The sequence below is a fragment of the Lepidochelys olivacea genome (genome assembly GCF_965140295.1).
Source record: "Lepidochelys olivacea isolate rLepOli2 genome assembly, chromosome: 14".
NCBI classification, from domain to species: domain Eukaryota; kingdom Metazoa; phylum Chordata; order Testudines; family Cheloniidae; genus Lepidochelys; species Lepidochelys olivacea.
The window spans coordinates 16,364,892-16,386,916 of record NC_140424.1 but is presented as its reverse complement, the minus strand read 5'-3'; the positions used below and the strand labels follow the sequence as shown (position 1 = coordinate 16,386,916).

Sequence of the window (22,025 nt, the reverse complement as noted above, 5' to 3'; positions counted from 1 at the left end):
ATGAGGAAGGGCCTGATCTAAGTGGGCAAAGGGGAGGGGGGAGAAAGAAAATGGATAGAGTTGAAGGATGGAGCCCTTACTCAGAGCACCAGAGCCTTGACAGTGAAGGGAGGGAGGCGTTTCTTTCTGGGAAGTAGAGAGGGGAAGCTCTATGCTCACATGGGGCCCTGTGGAACAGGAATGCTGGGTGGAATGCCTCTCTTGTGCCCCAGATCAAACTAAGGTTCTTACTCCCCCCGCCCCCACCCAATCACTCTCCTTTCTCCCCCTGCCCAGAAAGCAGACAAGATTGCCCTGGCTGGCAAAGTCAGCTGCACCCAGTTTGATGCCACCATGGAGCAGCTGAATAAGATGATGCAGGATCTGGTGAACAAGATGAGCGGGCAGGAGCAGGACTGGCACAAAGTGCTCGACAAAATCTTGATGGAGATGGACTCCAAGGTAAGCTGGAGACGTGCCTTCTGCATGGCTCACAGAAGAGCCACAGGAAAGGCAGACGGGAAGGGACTTGGCCCAGTTTATGGCAAGGTGGGATGAGGAGCTTGGTCTGCTCTAAACACTGTATCTGCTATAACTGCTGGGGTTTTCATGCAGGGCCTGGGTCCTATTCTCCCTAGGGTCCCTTTACATTACTCTGGGGCCTTCAAGTGAGCAAAAGTTATGCTTGAGGCCCTTTCACGCTGCCAGACCACTGCAAAGGGGCCGTGGTGTACATGGGAACCTGGCCACAGTGTTTTATTTTTAATTCTCATTTCCTTCTGCCTCCTGTAATGGATGCAGACCTGAGCCCTGGAGCAAGGGGGCTTTGTCATGCATGCTAGGAGTGCTCTGGGAACAGATTGCCATGTCACACACTACAAGCCAGATCTGGGACACCTGGCATGCAGGGCCAGATCTCATCCAGCTGCTGCTGGCCTCACAGAGGGTGCAGGAGATGTGACCCAAGGTGTCCTGCCTCCTATCATTTAGCCCTTAAACCAGGAGCACCTTGGGGCAGGGATTCTGTGACAATGCTGAGCATGCTGGTGCTAAAGCGGGCATGACTTTTTGTTTTCCCCTGTTCCTGTTTCACCTGGTTCTGTGTTCCCCAGCATTCACAGATGTATCCCCTGTAACAGAATGACCGTTCCCTGCAATATCCTCAATGAACTTCACTGAATTAAGTTAATTCGTTGGGGTCTATTGTACTAAAAATGCAGTTGTGTATGTATTGTGGTGGGTTTGTATGTATTTCCATCATGGGAAGGGTAAATAGGAGACCAGCAGTGAGTGATTAGGCAAATTCACTCAGGTTGTAACATCCCCAGAGAAACCACCTGCCTGGACAGGCTGATGTGTACTAGTTCAAACTCCAGGGATCTACAGACAAAGAAAGGGATTTGGGGTAAATAGCCTGATTTTTAAACTGGCTCAGGGCCTTTTTCCTGATCCAGCCACTGGACAGGACTCCTGGTCCATGGAGGTCCCCGATCGTTAGGGGAGGGTTGGAAGGACTGGGCCTGTTGAGGCCCCATAAGACTGGGTGCTTGTTCTGAGCTGAAGCTATGATGAACTTGAAACCACAAGGCAGCCCCTTGGCGGGGTGCTGAAGGACTGCTCCTGCCTGAGCCCATGTTAGGGTTGGGGTGGTCTCTGGTAAGCTTCTTAGTGTACGTGGAGGTTTCTTTGTTTTTAACATGTTTTCTCTCTAATGCTTTTTACCTCAAGAATCAAAGAGGCTTGCATAGAAAGAGCTGTGTGGTGCTCATAACCAGAGCAATTACACCTGTTAACCAAACCATCTCTGAAGAGAAAGCAAAAGGGTGCCCTGGGGCAACCTGTCTGTGCTGGGAAGTAAACAGTGAAGGCAGGGAATGGTCAGTCTGGAAATACCCTGGTCAGAAGGGAATGAGAGGCAGGTCTCCACCCAAGAAGAAGCAACAGCTGGGGAGCTGGAAGCCAGAGAGCCACTAAGGGGAAATACAGGTGTCGTTGCCCTGAATTGTGACACCCCCTGACTGTGGGCTGAGCAGAATTGCCCACCTTATTTGTGCTGCCTGCGTGGCTTTAGTTAGTGCCCTGCTGCTGCCCCGTCACTTAGAGATGATCTGTGGACACTCGGTTGGTCTAGGAACCTTAGGAGGTAAAGATGGAAAGGCCCCATTCAGTGTTAGATCACTCCCAGCAATACAAGATTGTTCTTTGCAGTACATTTCCTAACACTTCGTGCCATCTTATTCCAAATGACCCAAGTGATGGAGCTTCCACCACTTTTCTTGAGAGACTGTTCCAATCTGAATAGCAGGGGAAATTTCCCAGGGTGAGATAGGACAGTCTATGATTTCCTTTGCCTAGCTTCATCCCACAGCTCCTGCTTCTACCTCCATGTCTCCCTTTAGAAAGCCTCTCTCTTCTCCTGGGTGTTCACTGCCTTTGAACACATCATCATGTCTCATTATTATCTCATGTCTCGGTTATGGTGTTAATCATTGGTGAGCCATTTGTACTCACGCATACAAATGGGCACACAGCTTTTATGAACTGTGCATTACCTTGCAGCTGGACCGCCTGGAATTAGATCCCTTCAGACAGCAGCTGGAAGAGCGTTGGAAGGCCATCCGGAAACAGCTGAAGGAGAGGTCTCCCCAGTATGAAGCAAACGATGCTGCTGGAATTAGGAAGTAAGAACATCTGGAGATGGACAGCTACAGCTTTAGGGAAACAAGTTAGACTGAGGGATTGGTCTCTCTGACTTCCTGGGATAACCTCAGTCAGGTTGACTTCTCTTGGGGTTTATCTACACACAGAAGTTGTACCACTTTAACCATGCTAGGATAGTTAAAACACTACAACCCCCTAGTGTGGATGTAATTATACCAATATAAATATGCTTAGACCAGTATAGCTGCTCCATACAGGAAGGGGAATAACTATAAGGCAACTTTATCCTGGTATAACTGCATCCACACTAAAGCTTGCACTATAACACAGTCGGTTTAAAAAAAAAAATCACCCTCCTAGACAACATAGCTATACTGGTACAAAAAATGTGTGCAGACCAGGCCTTAGGATTTTTCTAGTGCTCCCCTATTCAAATACTCTTGCAACTTTCCTGGCCTAAAGATGTTTCCAGCTTCTTTGCTCCTGTCGTTCTGTTGTAGGCAGAAGCTCGGTTGCAGAACAGGGAGGCTGTTAATGAAGGTGGAGATTTTCAAAGCTGCCTAAGGGATTGGAAAGGAACAGGCATCTAAATCCCTTACACAGGTTTGAAAAATCCTGTCCTGAAACCTTAAGAATGAAAATCTAAGAGCTGGTAGCTCTTGAAGTGCACTAGGGACTTCACCGTTGCTACTGATTTTATGTGGAAGGCCATCAGATACTATGGTAGTACAAAGAGAGATTATATATATATAAGAGAGATTGCTGCCTCTTCGGACAGAGCCATTTGGAGGAATATGTGAGGGAGGGCGTATGGTTCAGTGATTACAGCGGGAGATTGGGACTCATGGCTTTTATTCCTAGCTCTGGCCAGATTTATTGTGTCTTCTGGGGAAGCCCCTTAATGCTTCTCTCTGCCTCAGTTTACTCATGTCATATCTACTTAAGAACTTCACAGGGATTTGCTCCTCAAGGCGTGTCAACATTCACAGTGTTTGGCGATCCTAGGATGAAAGACGTGAAGTGAAACTTTCCCATGAGTTTTACCAACACGGTGAATTGCCACCAGTTGTTAGTTGTCCCCTACGTAGGGCCACCAAAGGGCACCTGTGCTCAACGTGTAGGTCCAAGGCACGGGCCCACACACTGCAGGGGCTGCCGGAGAAATGAAACCTGGCGCACCCTGTTAGCCAGATGACACAATAACAGTCTTGTATGGCTCACGTGTTCTGTAAGTTACAGATTGGGTCTGACATCCAGAGTCCTCTTTCCAGCCCACACATGTACTTTCGTGCTCTTTCCCATGGGCCACCTGTTTATTTTTATCCTTTATTGAACCTAACATCAGATCCACTGGGAGGGGTGGAAAATAAAAGCGAACAAACTCTGATGAGATGAGTCAGGTTTTCCCCAGCATCAGGCAACATCTCGGGGGAAGGCAGGGGTGCCTGTTTGGTTGATTTCAGTTGTGCCTATAGGGTTATCTTTACACAAATGGGCAGGTTCAGAGCTGTCATTCAGTCCCTGCAAGAGAGAGTGCGCTTTCCTATCAATTCAGGGCAGATTTTCAGTAATGCCTGTTGCTGATTCATGACCCTATCCTTGCTTTATTAATGTAACGAGTGATTAGGAGCAGGATTGTTCTGGGGGTTCGGGTTCTTAGCTACCTGCTCTCTGAAGGTGCAGATCTGGGTCCTGGTTCTGGGCCCTCTTCCCCCCCCATACCCCCGCAGCTTTAATAGGGTTGCCTAAGGTTTATGTGGGTATAGAATTCCACCCCTTCATCACAGTTCTGTGCCAAGTTACATGTGCTTTTACGCAAATTTTTCCTGGTGTGTTTAGTGCTGATAGAACTGCAGACTGGGTGTAGTGTGTAAAAGGCTAATGTGTATGGTAAGTGTGAACGTGGGTGTAAATTTCGTATCCATCGATACATCCATCGATACGTGACACCCAGTGCCTCACAGCAGTTATAGGTGCTAGGTTTATGTATACGACAAAACTTAATCACACCGGCAATGACAGCTAGTGGTTAGCGCAGGAGAGTTGGAGTCAAGACCGCTGAGCCTGCCTCTGATTTGCGATGTGACCTTGGGCAAGTCACTTCCCCACCTGTACACTGAGGATAATGACATTGGCCCACCTCACAGGGGATGTGGAAGGAGTTAATGCATCACTTTGCCCTTGGTGTTTATTATTTGTGTTACTGTATCGCCTCAGAGCCCTAGTCATGGCCCAGGACCCCATTGTGCTAGGCGCTGTACAAACACAGCACAAAAAGAGTCCCTGCCCCAAAGTGCTCACAAGTATAGCCCCTTTCATCTGAGTAACTCCGAGTATTATTATCATTATATATTAAAAATAACTGGCCAGATCCTCAGCTGGTCTAGGTAGTTCCATTGAAGTCAATGGAGCTGGGCTCATTCACACTAGCTGTGGATCTGGCCCAATACATAGAAATACCTTGTATAAAATTAGTTCCCTGGCCAGTGTTTTGCTGATATGGTCACACAATGGAAACTATGGAAATATTTCATGTCTCAGGTCACCGTTCTTAGCGCTCTCTGTGGCTACTCAGTGGTCCTCTAGGCTTGGGGCTCTGTAACTTCTTATTCAGTCCTATTGTCCTTAGCACAGATCCAAAGAAACCGTTCACCCCTGGGCCCAAGCCTGTAATGATTCCCATGTCTGGTTTCATCCCAACAGAAGACTGATGGCTCATTTCCACTGCATTTCCTGCGACAGACCTCTGAAAATGGTGGTGCCCGGCCCGTAAGTACTGCACTGTGTTTCCAGATGCCTGCAAATGTTTTATTGGCGTAAACGTGGCTCTCCAGAGTGCTGCAGCCTTTTACAGGTGGGGCTCGTGGGCAGCCGCTGCTCATGGTCTCTTGAGTTCCTGAGGGGAAACAACATGCCTCCCCCCGCATCCACGTACACAGGTTTCACACTGCTGTGCGCCTTAGCATGGTGAGTCAAACACTGGTGACATGTCCCCAAGGTTGGTTTGGAAGCTGCTTTTTGGGGGCACCCCTCAAACTTCCTATTGGATCTTAAGCAAGTGTCTAACCCTTAGGTGCAGAAACCTTCCCAAATGTGACTAGCTGCAGTAATTAGGTTACTGGCTACAGCTCACAGGAACCACTTTAGCAGATCAAACCAACTGGGTCACAGGAGACAAAAGGGGGTGGTTTGGGTGCCACCCTTGCTCCAGTGGTGTGAGCATAGAGCTGGAAGCCAGGACTTCCTGTGTCGTCATCCCAGCACTGCCATTGGTCGAACTTGTTGGATATTTTCCAGGGGAACGTCTTTCTGTCGGAAAATGCCAGTTCTTGGACAGTAGAACATGTAGATGCTGACAAAAAATCTGTTTGAAAAAGCCCCTGATACAAAGCGTTCCGATGATGTCGGAGCATTCCATGGCTACAGTTTCAGAAGGGAATGTTTTTGTTTTTGTTTTGATATTTCTTTTATATTACAAAGGAATACAAATTTAAAACCACAAAATCAGAACAAAAAATGGAATTTTGTTTTGCGGGAGTTTTCTAATCCCCCACCCCCATTTTGGAACAGAATTTTTTTTTCATTGTGTGGAATTTCACACAAAATGGAAAATCTGGGTCCTGTCCAGCTCTGCCACTGACTCTGTATGTGGTCTTGGGCAAGTCATTTAATAGCTCCATGTTCTTGGCTGTAAAATTGGGATGATAATATTTTATTGATCTCTTAGGAGGCTAGTAAATCAATGACTATGCAGAGCTTTATCCACAGAAAATGCTACAAAGGGAGGATTATAAAGTAACCATTTTCAGGAGTTCATCCTCCCCTGACCCTTGCTGTGAGACACTTGCTGTGTGGTGCTATCTCCAATCCCCTGTGCTAGGAACGAATGTTTCATAGCACCTGCAAACTTGGAAGAGCGGAGATCAAATTAGATAAAGCCTTAATCTCTTTAACTCTGGCATATCAGCTGCTAGAATCTGATTGACCCTGAAGTGGGAAAGCAAGGACAATCACCATAAAAGTTACAGGTTTCAGAGTGTAAACTTCAGATGCAGTTGGCCCGATATTAATTATTCCATTCCTGTGCTGTGGCTGGGGGTGGTGAGGTGTGGAAGGGGGTAGGGGCAAAGATAAATTGAAATTCCTTTTGCGTGCCCCACATTCTAGAGCCTTGCACAGACCTGCCCAAACCCCAGTGTAAATTAGAGCAGCTCTTAGGCTGCTCTAACTTAAGCTCTGCTTCCCATGTCCTTAGGAAGTAGGGAATAGCTTTAGTGCAGTGCACTCTGGCCATCCCCCCAACGTGACTCTGACCCCGCCCCTGTGCCAGGGCTGGCATGGAGCCCCAGGCCCAGCTCTTCACTGGTCAGGGAGGCCCCTTGCCCAAGAGATTTTCTCAGGGGCCATTTCTGCCCACTTTCAGACCCCTTTACACTGCCAGAGGGGCATGAAGGCGTTACTGCAGGGATTAGAGTCTCTGTGGTGCTGACCCCCATCCATGCTTTAGGGCCCAGTAAACGTCTCCTAGCACTGGCCCTGGAGCAGTAATGGGAGAGGTCAATTCAATCCATGACTCGTTCTCCAGGCTTCGCGTACACCCCCTGCTGGAGGGCAGCTCCAATGCCATGTGATCATGCACCATGTATAAATGAGGGGCTGAGATCTCCCTCCTGGGACACTTGGCAAACCCCAGACATGCCAGGCAGTGGATTTAATAACCAGGGATGTTCGGATTTTCTCCTCTTCTTCCCCTGACCCCTTTGCTTATTGACTCGCCAGGACCATCATGACTGTACCCTCCGTGCCGGGGTTACCGTCTCACCGCTCCATCCGGCCTTACACCGTCTACGAACTGGAGCAAGTCAGGCAGCACACCCGCAGGTATGGTGTATGTGGGAGGGAGGGGCCTTTATTCCTAGTGTTGGGATTCACGTGTGGGTGGGGACCAGAGAACGGGGGATGAGGGGAGAGAGCTCTCCATCGCCGCTGGGAGTGGTGGCAGTACAGAGGTTCCTCTGCTAGCAGAAGCTTCTGGTGTTGACCGGGTTGGAGCAACAACTGCAGCTCGGACCAGCCAGCCAGGCAGGGCCCTTCCCAGGCCTGCCTTCCATTTCCGGCTGTCTTGGAATTAGCAGGGTGGGGATGGTTCCCCCCAACCCCCTTTCCCCAATGTGGCAGCTGTAGGTGTCACCCTACTGCAGGCCTGCTCTTCCTAGCAGAGGGCTGACTGCCTTCTCCTAGGGAGAATGGCCACTCTCCTGCCCCGGGTTTCAGTGCACCAAAGCCTTGTCCTGCTGCCGTTTGCTAGTTAAATGAACGCAGCTTCCTTTCGCTCCATGCTTCCTGAAGCCCAGAGCTGGAATCCCTACACCTGCCCGGGTCATCGAGAGGAGGGAGGGGAATTTATCCACGCTGTTATGAATGGTATAGGGGCCAGTGCTGCTCTCAAGGACACCTGTGTGTTATGTCCCAGATTACGGGACTGCCCCATAAATCAAGGCACTGAGGTGAGGTACCTAAATGTCTGCACTGCATGAGTATGTAGGCAGCAGTCATTGAACTCCCAAGGTCCTGCCCCAGCACAGGTTGGGCTCAGTGTAAACTCTGGGATGGCTTCTCTAGGGACCGCTGCTTTGGTTGTTCGAAAGTCCTGGTCAGGAATCGAATGGGGATGTCCCTAGGATCTTACATGGAGCAACCCCATTGATCTCGTTGGGGGTGGCACTGGTGTCAGTGAGAGCAGACTTTGGCCTTGCAGACATTTGCAAGAAGTTAACTGACCCTTTCTCTGCTCGGCCTCACAACCCTGCACAATAAAACCTTTGTAAATCCTCCAGCTGAGACAATAGCAGGTTGTGGGCATGAGCCCAGCTGCAAACTCACTGCTGGGTGATGCCCAGCCCCATGTCACACGAACAGGGAAACCCAAAACTCTCTTCTGTGGGAGAGAACAAATCACTTCAGCCAGGGTGCAATGAGTTTTGTGGGATCTCAGCCCCGTGGAATGTATCCACAGGAGAGAACCCCACACAAGTGGCCCCATCTGGTTGACGTCTCCTCCAGGAGGTAAAGGGCTGAGTAAGTCTTGGAGAGTGAAATACCCTCTCAGATCTGAGGGGTTGCGGCTGCACAGGGCTGCATCTGCATGGGGGAAGCCTGCTCCGCTGCTAACACTGCTTTGCAGATGACTAGAGGACTTCAGTTTCCAGTGCGGTCAGTCTGTGGCTCCGCCCCCACCCGAGGGGTGAGGCTTCAGCCACCTTTCTCAGGATTCAAATGGGCTGGTACAGCCCGGCTCACCTGTCCTCGGGGTCCTCATCCAACTCCCCAAACAGTGTAATGGCCCGATCTTGCCTCCCTTCCGCATGTGAGCAGCCCCCATTAAGCCCACGGGACTAGTCGTGTGAGCAAGGCTGGGGGATTAGCTCTAACAGCATCCCTGCTCCTTTCCTTTCCTCTCACTGAATGCATCTCCTCCTCCGCCCCAGTCTGAAGTTAGGGCTTAGCCCCTACCCTCGCTTGGATGCGCTCCAGCTGGAGAAGAGCGCGGGCCTTGGCAAGCTGCGCAGCATCCACTCCAAGATGCTCATGGACATAGAGAAGGTGCAGATCCACTTCGGGGGCTCGGCGAAGGCCAGCAGCCAGATGATCAGGGAGATAATGCAGTCGCAGTGTCTCAGCCCAGACCAGTATAACAAACGGTAGGAGAGCAGGTCTGAGTAGTGAGTATCTAGACAGAGACATGCGGGGGAGGGGGGCTCTTATCCCTGCCCACACGAAGAGCTCGGGCACATCTGCATTCACCACAGGGATTGCTGACAGGCTAATGTCATACGTGCTGCGTACAGAGCCAGGAGAGCCTCAGGCGATGGGCGGTCATCAGTCCGGCCCCAGTCATTACGCAATATAGAGCCTGTGGAGGGAGCATCTGGGAGGGACTCTCACCCTCTTTCCTGGCTAGTTGAGCACGGCTGGACGTATCTTACTTCCCTTGGTGGAGTGTCTTGACCTTTCTGTAGTGCTGCTCTCAGATACAGACAAGCTGTACCCGCCGAGGAAGATCTCTCCCCCCAGGCTGCCCCGAGGAGAGGGTACCATGCTGCAGGAGAGTCCTAGGGCCGAGGAGGGTTAGCTATTCAGCAAAGCAAGCAATGTGACCAGCCAGGGGTCAGGCCCTCTTTTGCATTGTAGGTACACAGGACTTGCCCTAGTGGGTCAGACCAATGGTCCAGCTAGTCCAGTATCTTGTCTCCAGCTGTGGCAAGTACCGGATTCTCCAAAAGAAATTGCAAGAACCCTCCAGTGGACTGGTGCATGGACAGTTCCTTCCTAAGTAATCCTGAACGGTTAGCAGTTGGCTTCTGCCCCGAAGCATGACCGTTGATATCTCTTATAGACTTTTATCCTAGGTGGCGTGCATACTAATCATGGTACAAACGGGGTCCAGTCTGGTCATAGGGGATAGCATGTGAGGGTGGGGGCTGATAAATACATAAAGCATTGGGGGGGGCACACACACTCAGAAACAGCCTCTCATAGTCAAACTGGCCTTTAGACACCAGAAGAGTTTGAGGGGGGGAATATTTGTTTGGCTCTGGAGCCAAGCTTCACAGCCCCATCTCCAGCAGTTGTGATGAAGCCCGTTCTGGATCTGTTTTCATGGCAGCTACTCACATGGATCTTCCTCTTGTGAGAGAGCCTGGGTGCTTTTAACTGCTGTATTTGAGATTGGCCAGGTTCTGCCCCAGACCTACTCCCTTACCCCCACTCCAGATTGACAGCGCCGATCATTAGACCCTCGCTATGGCAGACAGCACCAGACACGCACTACAGGGTACTGGCACACAACATCAGTTACCATCAATAAGGCGGGCCTCAGACTCCAGCCTCCTCTGCCGCTGGGACCCTGGATCTGTGTGTCTGTCACTGCCTTTGGTGTTTGCCATGTGGTTTGTGCTGCTTTCAACCCAGACTGGGGACTGAGCCTGGGCCTGCGAGTTGGGGGTGTCCCCAGGCTGCGCCCCGCTCTGAACATCGCACTGTGGGACTTCTTGGCATGTGTAGGTCTCCCTTTGTCTGCAGTTCAGCAGCCTGATGATGAGCAAACCTCACCGACCCCAGTGCTGTAGCGATGATGACTCCCTGGCTCAGGGAAATGGGCCTTTCTCCTCCGGAGGCCCCGGCCTGAGTTATTCAGGCACAAATGAAAATGAGTCTGAGTTCGTCCCATCTGCACACGGGGTCCCTCGCAAAGGGCCTGATCCTGGGAGGGGCTGATGGTTTCTTGTCCCCAATTCCCATTTCAAATAGTGGGAGCTGAGGGTGCAGAGCATGTCAGGACTGAGCCATCCCCGTAGTGTGGAATGACTGGTGGGGTCTGCTTGGGAGACGCCCAGGTTTGGAGTGAAGTGTGTGTGGGAGGAGTTTGTTTGGCACCTACCATGTTGCATCTGGCTCCAGCCAGAGGGTTTGGCCCTCACAAATCCAGACCTGAACACACTGGATTCTGGAGCAGTTCGGATCTGGAGCCAAGCTTCACAGCCCCATCTCCAGCAGGCTGAGCTGAAAACCTGGATCCAGACTTTGGGGAAAGTTTTGAATTTGGATCCAACTTGGCAGCTTGGGCCCCTCTCTATAGGTCAGAGGAGAATAAGAGGAGACCCAAAGAGTCCAAAGGGCTGTCCCGAGGGGTAAGTGTTTCTCTTTGCCTAATACCCAGGCCTTGAGTCCCAGCTGTGTCAGGCCCCTCTCCCCACTGCTACCGTGTTACCGTATGGATGCACAGGCAGTTGCAAGAACTGCCTGCTACTAGAAGGTTGTCGCTCCCACCTCAAGTCTCCTTGTCCCTTCCTCAGCTCCCTCTCCAGTCTCTTCTTTTCCCTGTCTCTGTGGTCTTCATGGAGTTCACAGCTAGCTCATTGTCCATGTGTGGGGTTCCAGCAGTAGCAGCCAGGAGAGCTACGCTCATGGTAGCATCCCTGAAAGGGGTCACTTTCAACATCCTTTGAAGGTGACCTGCAAGGAGAAGCTAGTGCCTGAAAAGATTTTTTTGTTTGTTTGTTCTTTCTCCTTAGAAAGATCAGGAATGTCAAGTCCCTAGTTTTGTTGGAGGGACTCGTTTGGGATCTCAGAGGGCCTGCGAGCTTTCTCAGCACATAAATGAGGGGCTGAGAGGAAGGTGTTGAGACTTTAACAAAGACCACTTCCTCCCAAGTGTTTGTCAGGATTTGCGTTAAATGGACGCTAACAAAAATGTGCCCATTGTTCTAAGTAGGCTGCACAAAAGTAACGTCCTCTCAGCAATCAAGCATCAGTTTCATGGTGTCTCCGCTGTCAGGATCTTACCAGATCTCCAGTTGTCCACAGCAAAAACAGGATAGGCAAGCTAGCAATGTCTAGTTTACAGACATGCAGAATGTTTTTTAAGAGCCATACCCCTTTCAGGCTTTCTTTGTCCCTCTTAAAGTAGCAATAAAGGCCACACACCCAGTTACTTCCCCGTCACAGGTAACACAGGGGCGTGGCAGCAGGAGGCTTTTATTTCTATGGTAACTTACAAAGATGGAAAGCCTGGACTCCAGAAGCCAGCTCGGTTTTGCAGTGTGCCCTGGACCTTGGCTGTCGGGGAGGCTTTCTGCTGTTTACCTGGCTGAGTTTGCAGCGTTGCTGTTCACTGTCCCACAGTGACAAGATGGCGGAGATGGCGGAATATGGTTACCTGTCCATGCCTCGGCGCTGCGGCGGCAGCCACACCCTCACCTACCCCTACAGGCGCTACACACGGCTGCAGCAAATCGCCCAGTGTGTGCCGGTGCATCCCGAGGAGACTGCCATGCTGACAGTGATGAAGGTATCAGTGGCTGGGATGGCAGGGAGGGAGAGAGACCAGGAACACAGCTGGCCTGACTCTGCACTGGCCCACCCCTCGTGTGACCATTGACACCAGTGCAAAGCAGGTGTCAAACAATACCTGGTCACGACAGAAATGTACAGTGCTCTCGCTTTGCACTGGGCTCCGGGGATATGCAAGGCAAGGGAGAACCAGACCCAGAGGTTCCCCACCTGGAGTCTGCAGTGTGCTTGCTGGTGGTACCCAGAGAGCTGTCCAGGACATGGGGCTGGCCCCTCCACCTCGGTTCCAGCTGTTGGATCATAAGAAAATCAGTTTTATATTCCTAGCTACAATCCCAGGTCAGATGGCCCCAGAGCCAATCTGGATCTTGTATACAAGATGCTAATAATTTTGAGTCAATAAAATGTATCTGCTTTTTAAGCCTTGACTACACATGGGACGTGTTGCAAAGACGTCCCTTGGTTGCTAACACCACTTCAGCTCCATGGTAGCAGTAATGTTGAGCCATAGATGGGGCTGCTGCCAGAATTTTCAGTCCCAGGTCATCTTACCCTGCTCAGAGCAGGTCTAAAGGAAACATTACTTAAACCACAGCAACCCGGCTTTTGCTACCAGTGTTGCTAATCGCAGTGGAAAAGTCTCTGACTTGACCCAAACAGGCTGTTGTGGTTTCCACTGGGAAATTTAACTTTTGAATCATCTGGCAACATAAGGCTTTTTAGAAATCTTCCTTTAGCCAGTGCCCTGTGTGTATCTGCAGCTGTTGGACGAGAAACAGTGGTCAGGGCTGGTAAGTGTGAGTATTAGCCGGGCCTTTTTAATCACCAGCTCTTCCAGGAATAGGAGATGCAGGAAATGTTGTGGGAAGGAAACCCTTTGGGCCAGGTCTCAGCTTCATGAAAGCCTTTTTGTGTGTGTGTGTGTGTGCTGCCCTGGTACTGTCAGGGTGACCAGATGTCCCAATTTTATAGGGACAGTCCCGATTTTTGGGTCTTTTTCTTATATAGGCTCCTATTACCCCCCACCCTCGTCCTGATTTTTCACATTTGCAGTCTGGTCACCCTAGGTACTGTAAAGGGGCCTTACACAGGCTGGAAACACCCCCATAGAATTCCCTATGGGGAGCAGGAGGCCTTCTGGCTGGTGCAGAGCTGGTGTGAAGTTTCTACACTGACAAGAGGCTTGCCTGGGGTACACCACACTGTCTGCTCTTGGTTTCGTAGGGGCTGTGGGAAGTAGAAGTCAGAGGAGCTCTGAGGCTGCTCCAGTTTATACTGGGGACGAGGCAGACCCAGCAATAGCCCCAGAATAAGGGGAACATGAAGCTACATTATCCCCCAAATCCCAGCCCCAAGTACGGGACTGCAGTAGTTGAGAATCCAACTGTTTGTTCCTAACCAAGTACCTCCTGAATACAGAGGGGCTTGGAGTATCTGAACTTTCCAGAATCCCCAGTACCCAGAGACTCTGAGCACCAGAGCTTGTTTTCTAGCTTCTCTTGCAGTTTCTAAAGAAATTCCACCCTTCCCCACCCCAGTCTTGGATGCAGAATAACCCTCTACTGGCTTCCCCAGTGAGTCAGGGACAGCAGATGCTCCAGCCTCTCATTCCCAGGTCCACCTGCTCCTGACCAGGGAGGTCCCCAGAGGTCAGACTAGACAGTTAGGATGATCCCTTTGGCAAAGATGGCAGCACTGAGAGTGAAGCAGGAAGCAATACAGTGCCTCCCCTCTGCCCCCCATGAACCCTGCTTCCACATCTCCCCAGCTGCTCATTGATATGAACCTGCCTCCCAGATACGTCACCCCTCTGCAGTGCTTTTACCTCCAGCGCTTTGCACGAAGGCCGTTGCCGGGCCTGTTGTCATGGCTGGCCAAGTGGCTAGAACACTGGACTGGGACTCAGGAGAGCTGAGGGTTCAGGGGGGGGTTCAGAGGGTTCCCGGGCTCAGGGTGTCCTTGGGCAAGTTATGTCACCTCCCTGTGCCTCAGTTTCCCTATCTGTTAAATGGGGGCAATGATCCTGTGGAGCGCTTTGAGATCTATTAATTGAAGAGTGCTATGTAAGAGCTCTAGGGGTGGTTGTTCTTATTGCTCCTACTGCTTTTCAGGAGACCTTCTCCATTGCAGGCCTGGCCACCCCATAAAGTCCAAATTGGTCAGAGACGTCTCAGTCCCTGCATCCCCTATTAATAGTGCGTGTACAAGCCCACAGTTAATTCCCTGTGGGGGTGGGGGCAGAGAAAGAAAGGCATGATTGGAAACACCCCAGACATGGGGTTGGCGCCTGTTGCAAAAGGGACACAAAGTCAGGGCGTTCCCAGGTGCCTACAGCCCCCCCCCAAGGCACTGCACGGTGTGCTGACATGCCCGGTTCCTGCACACTGCCGTCTGTCAGAGCCGGCTCAGCCTTGGGAATGCGCATCGGAGCCTCCTCACACACGCTTCACCTCCCCTGGCCTGTCGCTGCCAGATCTGAGCAAACAGAGCAGTGTGATGGAGGGGGATGGGGTAACAGTGCAAGGTTGGGCTAGGAGGACATGGTAACAGCGATAGAGAATTGGGGTGGGGGGAAAGATGGACTATCCAGGACTCTCAAAGAGAAGGGGCTTGGAGGGGGAGGGAGGAATTAATGGGCGGAGTAGCGACCTGGGCCCTGCCTCATTAAGGAAATTCCTACTATCTCAATGTGGTTACATGAGTTAGCGACGCTGCACTGAGTCAAAGCTGGGCATGTACCCATGTAGCTTGAGCCCATCTTTCAGTGATGTTCTTTACAGCGAGTGCAAAGCCCGCTCTGCATCGGTGCAGCACATCCACACTCGGGCTTGATACTACCTCGACGTATTGTCGCATGTGTGGATTTCCTTCCTGTGGACGGTGCCCTAGGTACAGAGGGGTCAGCGCAGGGCAGCATTCCTGAGCGATACTGATGTTTTCTAGTAAATACGTGAGAGCATTGCAGAAGGGAAAGAAGGTGACTGCAGGGTGTTGAACCTGTTCGCTCTGCTGTGTGGGGGTCTGGAACAGGTATTCTTCTTTGCCTGAATGGAGGTTAGAAATGCTAATAACCCTCTGGGGTTGGAGCCAACTCCATTCTGTTTAGGTGCCTGTATTGTGCCCATCCCTAAGATATTTGAGCATCTTCCAGAGTTAAGAATAAACCAAGCAGTATCTGTCATGAGACATTTCCCCTCCCTTCCGCCTGCCAAAGGGAAAGGTTTTGTTCCTGCGTCTTTACAATGAAATATTAACACCCCCTTTCCAATATGCCACATGTTGCTTTGTGGAGACAGCAAGATTGAAGCAGCAGATCTAGGATAACCTTCTCAAACATGCCTAGGTGAGTTAGCAGTGAGTTCGGAGCCTAAGACCCCCTGAAAATCAACATGATGTTGGCTCCTAAGTGGTTTAGGAACTCTTAAGTCCCCAGGTCTCAGTTTCAGCAGCGTAAATCCAGAATACCTCCATTAACCTTTTCGGATCCAAGACCAGAATCTGGCCACCTGGGTGTAATTTCCTTTAATGTACATTTCAGACCCTGATGTCTCTGATGCCTGTTCACCTTTTGGTAGAATATTGTTTGCTCTTCTGTGGCCAGCTCCAGACACCAGCAAATCAAGCAGGTGCCGGGGGCAGCAAACGTAAAGGGGCGGCAGGAGGTTGGGCTCTGGGGCGGCAATCCGACCTCGGCGGCGACGGGAATTCGGCAGCCACTCCGTCACAGCGCAATTTGCGCTTGGCGGGAATTCGGCAGCAGGGACACGACTCTTCTTCAGTCGGAGGCCGCACCATCACTCCGCCTCTGTGTTCGGCGGGCAAGATTCCGCCTCCCTGTTCGGCGGCAAGTTGGGTTTTTTTGCTGCTTGGTGTGGCAAAAACGCTGGAGCGGGCCCTGGGCAGGACTCCTCTCAGAGAACAGATCAGGGTTTGTATGGAACTATGGGAACCATGGTCACCCTCTCTCTAATACCAGTGTCATGACTGTGAAGACCATGCGTACACAGAGCGTGGGATGGATATGTGTTGCCCCACTCTGGACAGTGACTACATACAAATAGCCCCTTCTTACTCAACACATCTGCCCCCCAGGTGCATTGAGAGTCGGATCTGCTGACTTCAGTGTCTGAAACAGGTTGTGACTGCTGTTAGACCTGGAGAGCCAGCATAGCTCTGGGAGCAGGAGCTGGATTCTCTTTTGTCTCATCAGCACACCCGTTAACAAAGTTCTTTGACCAAGGATGGAAAAGAACCCAGCTTGACTCTCAGATCCCAAATGGAGTTTGGAGGGCAAGTGGTTAGAGAAGCTAGCGTTTTACTTGCAAACTGAGCAGATTGATCTGGAGCCACTGAGAAGCAATAGCTGGGGGCCCCAGCGATGCTGTTCTTACCAAGTCACTGGTCTGCGTTGAACCCCACCTTGAAATGACGTTTCAATACAGGATGGTAGATAAACGACCACTGAGCCAATCTTTCCCTGGGCCAATGCCAGCCAGCTCGTTCCCAGGGGTTTTCACTCTTGTTTTCTGTAAAAAGCAAGACCTCTGTCCCCAAGTCAGATATTAACCACCGACGCCAACGCCAGTTCTGTCTTTGCGCTTCCTTCCTAGCATGAGGAGGTGGATATCCTGGGCCTGGATGGACACATCTACAAAGGGCGGATGGACACTCGGCTCCCATCAATTTCAGTCAAGGAAGGTAAGTCTCGGATGCCTGGTTTGTTTTCTTTGGGGAGCCTTTGTTCACGTCCTGCCTGTTTTTGATGGAATGCAACTGTTTCTTCATCATGCTGGCCGGAGCCGGAGGAATGTGGGATTGAGAGCAGAGAAGGGTGTTCCCTCTTTTGTCCATTCCTCCAAAATGGATCTGCTGTCCACGTAGCACCCCGAAAAGGGTCACTGTATGATGGGAGGCCTTTGTCTGTCTATATTAGGTAATTATATTGGCCCCCAGCACCTCGGTATCCGAGCAGCTCACAATCTTTAATGTATTTCTGTCCTCAACCAGGCTATGAGGCAGGGCCGTGTTGTTATCCCCATTATACAGAGGGGAACTCAGGCACACAGAGTGACTTGCCCAAGGTCACACAGGAAGTCTGTGGCAGGGTTTGTCCCAAGTCCCAGGCTAGCATCTGAACCACAGGATCGTCCTTCATCTTGATTCCTTGGGTGGAATTTGCTGCTCACATGATCTCCGGCCCTCTCCTCAACCCCTGTAAATACAGTATCCTTAAAACAACAGTGTGGGAAGTGGTAGGTATGATCTCCCTCGGAGCCTGCTTCAGCGCTCTGCTGGTCTCTGACCTATCCGTTGGGTAGTTCCCATCCTGGGTCCAGTGGGGGCATGGAAGCTGTACCCAGTGCCCTTTGTCTAGAGTGCAAGGTAGCTCTGTGCCTGCTAACTGGCAGGCAGTAGGGATTGTCACGAGGGATACAGGGGAGACTCAGTCCCCACCAATGTTCTGGGATACCCCATTGAAGAGGGCAAGAGTGGCTACCTAGGGAGCACCGCTGAGTACCCAGAATGCTTGCCATGGTGCATTAACCCTTCCTGTTCCTCTAGCCCATGACTGAAATGTTGCCCCCTCCACACAAACACAGCGCACCAAGGCTAGAGGCAAGATGTGAAGAATGTGCCCCTACTGCCCCCTGTTGGCTGCCGTGGGAATGGCTCCCAAATTCTTCAGAGATTGGCCAAACTTCAGCCTATGCAAGAATGCATAGGGCAGTGGTGTCCTGCCACTGAGTAAGGGGGAGCAGCCAATAGGACAGCGGGAGGGGAGGGGTCAGAGAGCAGCCAATGGGGCTCATGGGGTGCTGGGGATCCCCCCAGTAGCCAAGGCACCGCACCAGAGCATGTGACTGAGCCAATCAAAAATAGGAGATAACTGGGTCAACAGTCAAGCGCTCCCCGTCTGGCGCTTGTGTGCATCATTCCTCTCTTGGAATCACTGCCAGGTGACAGCAGCAGCTTGAATGAACTTGTCCTTCCCTTTCAGTCCTGGTAGCTCATCTGTTCTCCTGGTAGACTTTGCCAGTTACATAACAACGTGCCCAAGGTGGGTGGCGGTTTTGGCAGGACAGAGCAGTGTGTGCATGTTCAGATCTGCATGCTAATCCCCAGGAATAAGGAGAGTACCCAAGGGGCTCAGCAAATGCATCAGGTCAAACCTTTCCCCAAGGAAATGAAGGGGCAAGAACTCTGGGGTCTTTTCCTACTTCTGCTACAGGCTGGGGAAATTGCACGCTCGCTGCCTCAGTTTCCTCATTTGTAAAATGGGGATAATAAAGCTTCCTAGTGGGGTGGAGGCAGGGGGATTGTCTGAGGCTTGGCTCATTAATGTATGTGAAGAGCTTTGAGATCCTGGGTTAGAGGACACTGTAACAGCACCAGGCAGTATTGCAGCACTGATTCCATGTGAGCAGGGGATGCAGCCCCCTCTCAACTAGCTGCTCCCTAGCACTGAGTGCTGATAAACTCCCCACGAGGCATTGTGTTATTTCTCCTGTACGCTTTTCTGCAAGGTGCACTGTACTTGGTGAAATACACTGTGATCTGCTATTTTCCACTCATCCCAGCTTTCTGTTCTCTGGGTGGCTTCCCACTGTGTGGCCCCACGCAATGGGGTCCCACAGAGACTCCACCATGAAAGGTCCTTACACAGTAGATTCTCAGGTCACTGACTTGAATGGAGGTCCACTAGGTCTAGGAGTTTCCATCAGGGATGTATGTAGCCTAGAATGTCTAAAGCTAACACCCATCTCAGATCTGTGCAGCTCTCTCATGGGCAATCCTCTGCGGTAGCTGAGCCACCATTACCTTGTGGCTCCAGGAACTGTTGAAACCCTCCACTTACACATATGCTTCCCATCAGGTCCTTTGAAGACCAAACCCAAGCTCTCCCGGTCTTCATCACAACGGCAGTCGACCCTGATGGACACAGCCGGCCTCCCAGCACGCCCACAGAGCGCCAAACTGTCTTCCCCCTGCAATTCAGGTACCTCGCTTGGGTTTAGATGGGAGCTGGAACCCCCTGAGAATTTACTCTCTGATGAGCATGTGCTACTGAGAGGCTCCTAGAGGAATCCCCTGTCTCGCTCCCTTTGTTCCTAGCAGAGACTCCCCCCACCTGGAGCTGGGGTAGGTTATGCCAGGCTCTGTGTAGGCGCTGTGGTGAGGAGGGTTCAAGGAGGCTTTTCTCCCGCACCCCCAAGGGACAAGACACACCAGTCTGCCTCTGGAGTCCCCACTAACCACGGTTAGCTTTGGAGTATTTGTGCCCAGCTGCTGCAGAGGCAGCCAGCAGAGGGGGCATGAGGTAAAGAACAAACCCACTTCCCATCACAGGGCTGAGGCTGTTTGCCGGAACATCAGCGATGACAAAAGCCAACCAGGAAATAAAAGCACCCCTGGGATACCGACAGGCTCTGTAAACAAATAGGGGGTGCGGGGGGGGGGAGAATCACTGGGGCACTTGCTCCCACCATGGGGAAAACCCACGGAGGGACAAGGAACAGTCACATGCGAAGCTTCCCCCTCTGCCGTTCCATCAGGGATGTGGCTGGGTTGCCCAGCCCCATGCAGGTGTTCCAGCCCACCCACCTGAGATCTGCAGGTGGGAACCTCCCCAGCGCCCTGTGCTGCTCCTCATCCTCCCGAGTCCCCCAGGCAGTTGCTCCAACACCCCACCCAGTGGGGATGCTTGCTGCGAAGAAGGGGAGACGCTGCTGGTTCAATCCACTCCGACTGGAGGGGAAGCTGCTCTCTGGTCCATCCACCCTGAAAAGGGCCACATATGGAAGCTAGAGAGATGGGCCGTGGGGAAATGCAGCAGCGCTCCCCACCCCAGATGCAGGGCCTTTCCTGCCGACCCCTCAATGCCACATGGCCGAGGGCAGCCTGCAGCCCAAAGCAAGAAGGAAAGACGTGTTCTTGATTCCAAGCTTCTTACTGGTGCTGGGGACCAACATTGCAGACTCTTCTAAACTAGCATTCAGTGGCGTCCTTTATAAAAACGCCCTGATGATGGATGGATTTGGGGTCTCTTGGCAGTCCCTGTGTCAGCCCATCCATCTGTTCATTTTGGTAAGGGTGAGCTGCGTGGTGCTGCAGAATCATGTGATCTGAGCCGTGATTTAAAACACAATCGGCTAGAACAACTGTAGTAGAATCTGGACTGAGTGAAGAGCTTGCCGGGAAAGCGCAGAATCTCTCAGCACAGCTGACAGCAATATTCCCCTCCCACCATTAAAACAGAGGCACATAGCATTTGACAACATACATGCCTTCAGCAGGAAGAACACGTGTTTAGCTTGGTAGAATTGGGTATGGAAAGAAAGAAGGCAAAAAAGTTTGATTGGGCAAATGGATTGAAAGCAGCAAGGATGGAGGAAAAGATCCATCAATAGATGTGTGAAATAACAGATTGCATTGGGGTGAACTTCACTCAGAGGGACAAATTCTCTGCTTCACTGAAGCCCCACACTTAATTTGCACTTCAGCGGGGTCTCAATAAACAAACATGGAGTGGATGTCAAGAGCAGGCTTAGGATGTGATGGAAAGTAGGGGAGATGGATGAATTTGTAGAAGAGCGTGTCGATGAATGGGTGGACAGAGGCATAACAACTGATAGTTGAAGGATAGAAGCAAGGTAGGCGAATGGAGGGTGGCTGGATGTAAGAATGGATGGAAAAGTGGCTGGATGGGAAAGGATCAGGAAGTGAGGGACGGGGAAAGCAGGCTGGATGGGTGATGAGTGCAGAAACAGAGACATGCCCAGGATGCACGGAGAATCAGACAGCTGGATAATCTGTCAGTTAAATCGTCTGCAATGTTTCCCTGTAGGTACAGCTAGGTCGCTAAAGGACAGGCCCGTGTCATCGGAGGGTCGACTGTCCCGGGTGGACCTGACCCATCTATCAACCTCAACATCTCCCCCTGGGGAGGCAAGAGAGGATTCTCCCATGCAGGAGAAAGAAACGCTAGAGCTTCACCTGGACCTTTCCATGCGCCGGCGATCGGCTGAGCAGTTACAGTGACTGCAAGGGCAGGAAAGCAGCGCTCGCTGACGGAAGCCAGGCAATAAAGAGTGAGCAGAACAGAGAGGAGGCTGTGTACATGTGTCGCGGCGATAGGAACAGGGAGCTTTTTGTGCGGTGCCTGCGGCAAACAGGACCCAGGGCTGTTCCACGCAGCAGCACTGTTAAAAGGAGGAGGTGGGCAGCACGTTCATTCAGGAAAACGGTTCATCCCTGGCCTTTGCAAATCCTCCCCTCGCTGCTGCTAGCTTTGCCTGAGTAGATTTTGCAAATACCAGATCTTCTGCATAAGCCAGTTTGACACTGGCTCATTTCAGCCCCGGGGATCTTGTACTGTCCTTCGTATCACAGAGCCCGACGCACCTCATGTGCATGAAGGGGGATCTTTGAAACCGGACTATGGTTGACTTGTTTGAGTGAAAAGCACCAGGGCAGAATGCAGCCCAAAGTTCTCCTTCCACGGCCAACTGTCCTCCTCGGTGGAGAGCTGTGGC

The 22,025-nt window shown here is 51.4% G+C and overlaps 1 protein-coding gene across 1 annotated transcript in view; it reads left to right on the top strand.

The window, feature by feature from the left end:
* Window positions 1–21,531, top strand: part of QRICH2 (glutamine rich 2) — a gene marked incomplete at its 3' end in the record, with an annotated part of 52,263 nt that extends 30,732 nt beyond the window's left edge. The window contains exons 12-20 of the mRNA XM_084646706.1: window positions 277–441; window positions 2,539–2,660; window positions 5,344–5,409; window positions 7,420–7,521; window positions 9,129–9,341; window positions 12,325–12,490; window positions 17,103–17,190; window positions 19,367–19,489; window positions 21,338–21,531. Of these exons, the coding sequence (XP_084502832.1) occupies window positions 277–441; window positions 2,539–2,660; window positions 5,344–5,409; window positions 7,420–7,521; window positions 9,129–9,341; window positions 12,325–12,490; window positions 17,103–17,190; window positions 19,367–19,489; window positions 21,338–21,531 (1,239 nt within the window). The remainder of the gene's footprint in view (window positions 1–276; window positions 442–2,538; window positions 2,661–5,343; window positions 5,410–7,419; window positions 7,522–9,128; window positions 9,342–12,324; window positions 12,491–17,102; window positions 17,191–19,366; window positions 19,490–21,337) is intronic.
* Window positions 21,532–22,025: the final 494 nt, after the last annotated feature.